The sequence below is a fragment of the Toxorhynchites rutilus genome, chromosome 3, assembly GCF_029784135.1.
Source record: "Toxorhynchites rutilus septentrionalis strain SRP chromosome 3, ASM2978413v1, whole genome shotgun sequence".
Classification (NCBI taxonomy): Eukaryota; Metazoa; Arthropoda; class Insecta; order Diptera; family Culicidae; genus Toxorhynchites; species Toxorhynchites rutilus.
In genome coordinates, this window is record NC_073746.1 from 32,766,202 (window position 1) to 32,774,083 (window position 7,882).

The 7,882-nt window shown below is 38.1% G+C and overlaps 1 protein-coding gene across 1 annotated transcript; it reads left to right on the top strand.

Annotated features, from left to right (window-relative positions):
- The first annotated feature begins 3,948 nt into the window (after window positions 1-3,948).
- On the top strand, window positions 3,949-7,005 carry LOC129777767 (uncharacterized). The gene is made up of 3 exons (XM_055784244.1): window positions 3,949-5,322; window positions 5,877-6,003; window positions 6,074-7,005. Exons 1-3 carry the CDS (start codon window positions 4,238-4,240, stop codon window positions 6,386-6,388), a joined length of 1,527 nt encoding a protein of 508 aa, XP_055640219.1. The 5' UTR covers window positions 3,949-4,237; the 3' UTR covers window positions 6,389-7,005.
- The last annotated feature ends 877 nt before the right edge of the window (window positions 7,006-7,882 follow it).

Genomic DNA, 7,882 nt, shown 5'->3' on the forward strand with positions numbered 1-7,882 from the left:
GAGAGGGCTGACTCATTAGCAAAGGTAGGTGCGATTGAAGGCGATATTTATCAGCGTCAAATCGCCTTCAATGAATTTTACTCTTTAGTCCGTAAAAATACCATCGCTAACTGGCAACGCAAATGGAACGAAGGTGAATTGGGCCGGTGGCTTCACTCGATTATCCCTAAGGTTAGCCTCAAACCATGGTTCAAAAGTCTGGACTTGAGTCGGGACTTTATTCGCACCTTCTCCCGACTCATGTCCAATCACTGTTCGTTAGACGCGCTACTCTTTCGTTTCAGTCTGGCCGGCAGCAATATCTGCGTTTGTGGCCGAGGCTACCACGACATCGAACACGTTGTTTGGTCGTGTGAGGTGTATCTTGTTGCCAGATCGAATTTAGAGAACTCCCTTCGGGCTAGAGGAAGGCAGCCGAATGTGCCGGTGAGAGATGTGTTGGCTCGGTTAGACCTTGATTACATGTCCCAAATATATGTTTTCCTTAAATCTATCGATGTTCGTGTGTGATTATCCTTATATCCTTATACCCTCCATTTCTTCCTTTATGAGTAATTGGTCCGCTTGCTATAAACAGGAGAATGAAATGTAAATTCACAATAGATGTACGAATAGATTTAAGAATTGAGTGTGTGTGATTATCAACATTGTAATAATTTCCTTATACCCCATCCTTTTCCTGAGAAAAATATGTCACCCTTCTAATCTCGAGTTCACCGCGAGTAATCGGTTTCCCACATTACTAACCATAGATTTAAGAAAATTGTTCATATATATAGTTTTAAAAATATATTTAAGATTTCGGCTCCTTTAAACTTATGCAACTGAGCCTGTAAAAATAAACGAATTTATAAAAAAAAAAAATTATTTTCATATTTTCAGCGACTCGAAAAATTCGCCGATGATGTTCCCCCTAATGAATCGTTTTTTTTTATCTTAATTACGAAAAAGAAAAAAATGGATTTTGTTTTCGTAATTTTTGATTGTATTTGGTCCAGGAGTGCTATATTTCTTGAAAGCTGAGGTTTCTGTACACAACACATCCAAAAATCAGAGATGTGAATTTCATCGTTTTTGAGTTGTAGTCGTTTTTCTTCTTCTTTTCAGTTAACCGAATAGTGAATTATTTGGCCTTTTTTCTAAAAATCTCAAAAAATTACGATTAAAATAACATCTTTGATTTTGAGATATGTGCAAAAAAAACCCTCTGCTTTCAAGAGAAAAAATATTTCAAAATATTGCGCCCTCTATCTTTAAACCATGTGAACTATGAAAAACGAATACAATCAGTAATTAAGAAAGCAAGAGCCCGATCATTTTTTTTGCAAATGAGGGACTCAAATTGAAAGGGGTGTAAGTGACATCATCGTTTTCTCTACATCGTCAACTGAAAAAAGTAATATAAGTTTGTCGTAAAGTAGCAAAAATGAAATATAGAAAATCTATATTTATTGCTGTCTCCTTGTAAGAAAATACGTGTATGTGATTTTCAACATGGCTTAGTTTATAACAGCTTGGTCTCGTTCATAAATTGGAAAACAGCGATACGCCAGCTAACTTCAATGGAGCTGATTAATCGGCCTGTTTGGAATCACGTTATTTTATCGTTGTCATTCAATCGAGGAGTATTCTCATCGGTAATCTAAGTTTGAAACACAGCCATATTGCTTCCTTTATTCATGGATGTTTTTATTACTCTTCACCGATTTGTAGAACTCAATATTCATATATGCATATGAGTGATCGGATTTAACAATTCGATCGAAATCGACTTTTACACTCTTAAATTCGTTCGCCTTGTGAAACAATGGTCAAAATAAGTCCGTATTTGTGGTTCAATTTACTCTCTATCTGATGCCGATCAGATAGAAATAATTCCGGAAATAATTCTAAATTGTTGAAATTTGAATGAAAATTATTATTCGATTTCGTTTGGATGCTAAATTTGTTTTGAATGTGTTTGAACGCTAAATTTTGCGTGTTTATTCCACCCGAAAAACCATTACTATTTTTGCTTCATAGAAATGAAACATGGAGACCAATGATGTTTACGTCGAATTGCGTGGCAAGGTTGTCACATTTGCTCAACTCGATTGGACTTGAGCTTGAACAGAATGCAAAATTGCGCTTTTTCCATTCAACAGAATACAACCAACAATATGTGGGGACGAATACGATCGAACTTCATTTTGTATTTGAACACACGCGCAATGTCATGACAATGCACTGCGCTTTGGCCTGGCTATAACTAAAGCTGTGTCGGCGTTGCTCATGATAGTGTCTCGCAAGTGAATGTATTATTCCTCGCACCGCTTTTGTTGATTGTGTAGTAAGAATTGCAGTCGTCCACCCTCTACCTTCGCGTATATGTCGACCATAAGTTGTTGGCACAGCTTACGATATCTTGAATTGGCGTTTCTTGACCATGTCAAATCACCATATGATAAACATAAAAATACTTCGAGCGCGCCCTCTGTTTGTTTCGTCGCATGTTCATAAATATTAAATCAAAATGAGAAATGATGTTCATAATGAATTAAGTATCTGTGACGGGGTCTCGTCGGTCTAATGTTTATGCAAGAGATTTTTCGTTAAAGAAACCCTTCTGACTTGCACTGTAGTCACGCGTATTCTTGAGCTTGCCACTCCAGAATACATTCAAGGCGTATTGTTCGTCATAGAAATCTCAACTATTTACTAATAAAAATGACGCAAGTAGTACTACGTTGAGAAGGCAAACCTTGGGTACGTTAGTGCCATTGAAGAAGAACATAGCGAGGGTCGTATGAACGCAATTCCAGATTATTGTTTTTTCTTCGCATTAAATTTCTCGTGTCACCGTGCTATCATGATTCCAGCAGCGCTTGTGCTTTGGATCTACACACGTGCTCTCCAGCTGATGTTTTTTCAGGGTTGATGGCAATAGCGTGATTGTCATTTTGTAATCCGCGCAAATGTGATTTGAGGAATTTCGATAACTAATTGTGATCATTCAAAAAGGCTTCCAGCTCGTCGGAGATGCTCCCTGCTTTAGATGAATTGATGTTACTTGTGTATTTGTAGATGGATGTTCAATGAAGCGGGCGTTACGCCATCAGTCATTGAACAACTTAAATAAATTCGTTCTGTTGAAAAAACGAACAACGGTAAAATTATTAGAATATTTTTGACACAAAAATAATGAAATCGCTATTAAAAATAGGGATTTGGGGTCAAAATTTAAGGTTATATGTATGGTATGAAGTCAAATTTTTGAAAAAAAATATCCAGATATTTTTTTCTGCATAGTGCCACCCTATTCGGTATTAAATGCATGGTTATCGGTATCCTACCGGTATCATATATAGTTTACAACCTATTCTCATACCTACCAAGTATTTTGAGTATGATTTCATCAAAATCGGTCGAGCCGTTTCGGAGGAGTTCGGTAACAAACACCGTGACACGAGATTTATATATATATAGATATGAAGAAGTTCTCAACCTCCAAGAATTATCCAAGGAATCCGCGATGCGGATTATCCGCGAATGCAAGTTCCCTAGTAATTCTTTAAACCTTCTCGAAATTTGTCAGTGAGTGATAGAGTCTTGCTCTTTTGTTTTGATCATGGCTTTCACATTATCTAATCCCTGATGTACACGACCCTACAGATGTATAGTTCAATAATTTCTGTATTGATAAAACATAGTTTTTCATGCTAAAATATCTTTTTTTCGTGTATGCAGCTCATTTTTGGCGATTTTCGTAATTCGCGTTGATCTATCCCGACTATTTCGCGGACAATCGGGGTTCTACTGTACACGCAATAATTGACTAGCAATAAAAATCACGTGGAAGTGAAAAAAATAATTTGTGAGTAGGCAACAATACTAAATATTGTGCATGTGTAATAAGAGTGAAACAATATTTCATACCAATATAGTGTTATAAATGTTACAGTGAGTTACGCTGTTGAACGGATTATTCAACCAATCAGAGCTCGAAACTCGAGCACAATTAATGATAAAGCCGGATACAACAAACAGATATAAAGCACACACAGATATAAAGCAATAGTTGTGTCTAGGTGTGCGAAAGCTTAAGATCTACCCGTTCTAACAACGATCCACCATCTGTATTTCGTTGTCGATCTGGAAACAATTGTTAGTTCTTTGCACTGCTCACAACATCTAAAAAACACGAATCTTCAGATCTTGTCTTCAACGTTCTCAACGTCAGTGTGTTTTAATTGTAATAATGTTTGAAGGTGATATAAATGATCTCCCGTCACAAGTGTTATGTGAAATGTTCGATAGGTTATCTTTGGACGAGCAAAACATAGCAAAAGGGACTTGTAAGCTTTGGCTTCACATTCTAAGCAGCGATTATTATCTGCGAGCGCGACGGTTCATTCTCTGCCCGGAAAACACATCTTGTGGTGAGGATGAAACCAGAGTGTGGAACCTAAAGAAGATGAAACGCTACCGATCATTCGCAATAAGGGATGCAACAGTGACGAGGTCTACTGGCTCCCAATTCTGGGCCAATCTGCGGACATTCCTGTCTACCAAGAAAGTGATGCTCCATATTGAGGATCTGCAGCTGAGAATGCATAACTACTCACTCGGCGATGTGTTGGGGTTTGTGGATCCTTGGAGTTTTCCCAGTCTCAAAACAATCAGCTACCGTGCATCAGTATGGATTGACCGGGTGGATATTTACCCTGGCAACCTGAGGGCTCCAAAGTTGAGGCACCTGCAGCTGGAGGACGCAAATATGACGATTGCCCTTTACGTGATGAGGTTCAGCGAGCAAATCGATGAACTGACTGTACGGTTTAGCGACAAATTTATGTTGTTCAGAACGATTGCAGATTGGGAATTTTCGAGCGTACGAAGCCTAACGCTTTGCACCACAAACGCTCTCCACCTGCCTAAACTTATACAATATGTTGATTTTGGCGATCGTCATATGCGAATTTTTGCACGACTGAACTATTTGAAAATAAGCGATAAAGAGAACATATTTTTCTCGGCCTATAAGGATATTTTTCGAGCCTCGAGAAATTTGGAAACATTAATTGTCGAAGGCCATGAAATGTGCGAAGATTCGTTCAACGCTATAGGCGGACTCCGACGACTGAAGGAACTATGTTTGCTTGTCGATATACACAGATACTGGGACTTGAGAAAGTTAAGCTTGCTGGAGCTCGTAACACTGACAACGTATGTCGGAGTAATTGCTCCGCTTCGAAATGCACCGAAACTGAAACGTTTGTACATTAAGAACAAAATCTTGCGCGGAAAATATATGTTTGCCATGGATGATCGGCACAACACATACATACGAGCGGTGACCGGAATAAATCGCCACAGTAAACAACTGCAACAGAAACAACCGCTTAGAAAAAGTGTAGTAGGCTAGAAATATTTGGCGCGGGAAAAACATCATGTGCCTCACATTTCTATTATAAATTTATTCTCTTGTTCTCGTTTTTCGAAATTTATTCTGAGGACAATGTAATGGGGACGAAGTCCCCATTTGGCGAGGATAAGGAATCGAGGCGGCCCATGCCGCCAAGATGACGCAATCCGAGTCCACCGCCGACCCTCCGTCGGAAGCGGCGGTGTCTCGCACGCAAACCTGGGATCCACTGATTGCCCGGTTAGTTTGAAACATAGGATACGATCCTTTAGCAATGTCCGACCGAGCTCTAGCGAGCGTCGGACGGTATACGTCTGCCCGGGGCGTTACGTTTGCCTGGGGCGATACGTTTGCCCGGTTAATTCTTGTTTTGAAATACAATACCGCGCCACAATATTTATAGCCTACTACACATTTTATAAGCGGTGGTTTCTGTTGCAGTCGTTTTCTGTGGCGATTTATTCCGGGAACCCATACGAGCAATCAGTCAGAAACTGGAATATCTTCACATTCATGGAGTGGAATTGGACGACACGCTTTGCAATCAGATTTGCGAACTAACAAATCTGAAGACCTTGATAATGGAACAAGTCGAAGTGGTTAGTATTTTTGTTCAGCTGTCTCAGAGACAAAAATCTCTCTATTCCATTCATTTCCTCCCAAACACAGCAAGATGGTGGAATTCGTCAAATTCTTCGTACACTCTACAGACTGCAAAGTTTTCACCTCATTCGGTGTAAGGTGGTGAAGATGGTTTCGGTACTCGATCATTTCCGCAACGCGCGTCTGGCAGCCGATGAAGGCTTCGCGGACGAAGACAACATGGATTTTCTCGAGGACATGAAGTGTACGTATCCGCGTTGCGAGATTGCAACCGTTGACAACAAGTTGGAGATCCGCTTCCACTGTGAGCTGCCAAATTTCTTCGAGTTCGGCATGCATATGGTCGCCTTACGCCGTGTTGTAAATCGTAACTTTGTGTAGTGCAATATCTGGGGATTTCTTGTAAAGTTTTGTCCTTTATTCGCGTTATCAAGCCGTTAGAGCAGAAAAGTATTAGAATATGATTTTAAAAAAAATTGTGGAAACAGTTTTTAAGCATCCAGTTTTTAAGCAACTTAGGATTTATCTAATTGATATGCGAAGACAAAATTTATTATTGACAACCAATATATATAGATAATGAATGTATTTTAACGAAAAACAAAACGATATGAATCGTTTACTGTAGGTGTCGTTACTATTTGTTGCGTAAGCTCGAGCATAGTGTTAGGCATGATTTAATTATAAGTAGTAAAACACAACACGAGAGGGTCCACTGTAACATTCAGTGGAACCGAGTTTTAAAAATATTTACTATTTGTTGCGTAAGCTCGAGCATAGTGTTAGGCATGATTTAATTATAAGCAGTAAAACACAACACGAGAGGGGCCACTGTAACATTCAGTGGAACCGAGTTTTAAAAATGTACCACACGATTGTATTTTAAGTTTGATCTCATTCCTTTCTGATATTTTGTATTGACTATGTCGACTCATTATTATATTATTTGTATGATTATTTTTTTGTAGAAATAGTAAAGTGTAATAAATATCTTATGTGGCCGAAATTAAATAATACAGCCAATTCATGCCAAACCGATGTAATGGTTCTAAGATTTTCGTGAAAAGTAGTAGTTTTGTCCCTTATCGCAAAATATTAAACTGGTTTTTTTTATTTTTTCATTAGGGTTTCCATTTTTCCATTTCAGGATGATCCAAATAATCAATTATTTTTTTCCAAAAAATGCCTTTCTTCTTAAATTCATTACTTTTGAACCACTGAACCGATCCAGATAATCGATATATCCGGCAACCGATTTTTTCAATATTACATTGGTGAAAGAACTGAATTTTGTCTTTGCGATTGCTATTGTATGTTTTTTTTTGTAGTAGAGGGTGCATTATTTTTTTATATTTTTTCTTGAAAGCTGAATTTTCTATAGTGTTGGAGTTTGATTTTTCAAATTTAACTTATGGTCCAAAAAAAAATTTTCCCCTCTTCCAAAAATTCCAGGATTTGTGAAAATTTCTCACACATATTATCAATCAAGAAAGAGGCAAAAAAGAAACGTTTCGAACTTTAGGAATAATGTATGTTATACTAGCCATTCGACTTGTGGGATTTATTATTCAAGCCCGTCACATATTTACAATTGGAATAGATATTGATACCCGAGCTTATTTCACTTCTGCTACTATAAGTATTGCCGTTCCTATCTATCTATATATATAAAAATGGAGTGATGTCTGTCTGTCTGTCTGATTCTTATAGACTCGGAAACTACTGAACCGTTCGACATGAAAATTGGTATGTAGGGGTTTTTGGGGCCGGGGAAGGTTTTCGTGATATTACATTACTTTACATTATTACATTACTCGGAAATTAACCAAGTAAACGAAACCAAAGTTGGCATGTGAAAGTTTTAGGGTGCAATAA

Coding starts and splice junctions, on each gene's coding strand:
- LOC129777767 (XM_055784244.1), top strand. CDS start 4,238: ATGTTTGAAGGTGATATAAATGATCTCCCGTCACAAGTGTTATGTGAA. Junction 5,323..5,876: donor GATGATCGGCACAACACATA/CATACGAGCGGT, acceptor ATTCCGGGAACC/CATACGAGCAATCAGTCAGA. Junction 6,004..6,073: donor TAATGGAACAAGTCGAAGTG/GTTAGTATTTTT, acceptor TCCCAAACACAG/CAAGATGGTGGAATTCGTCA.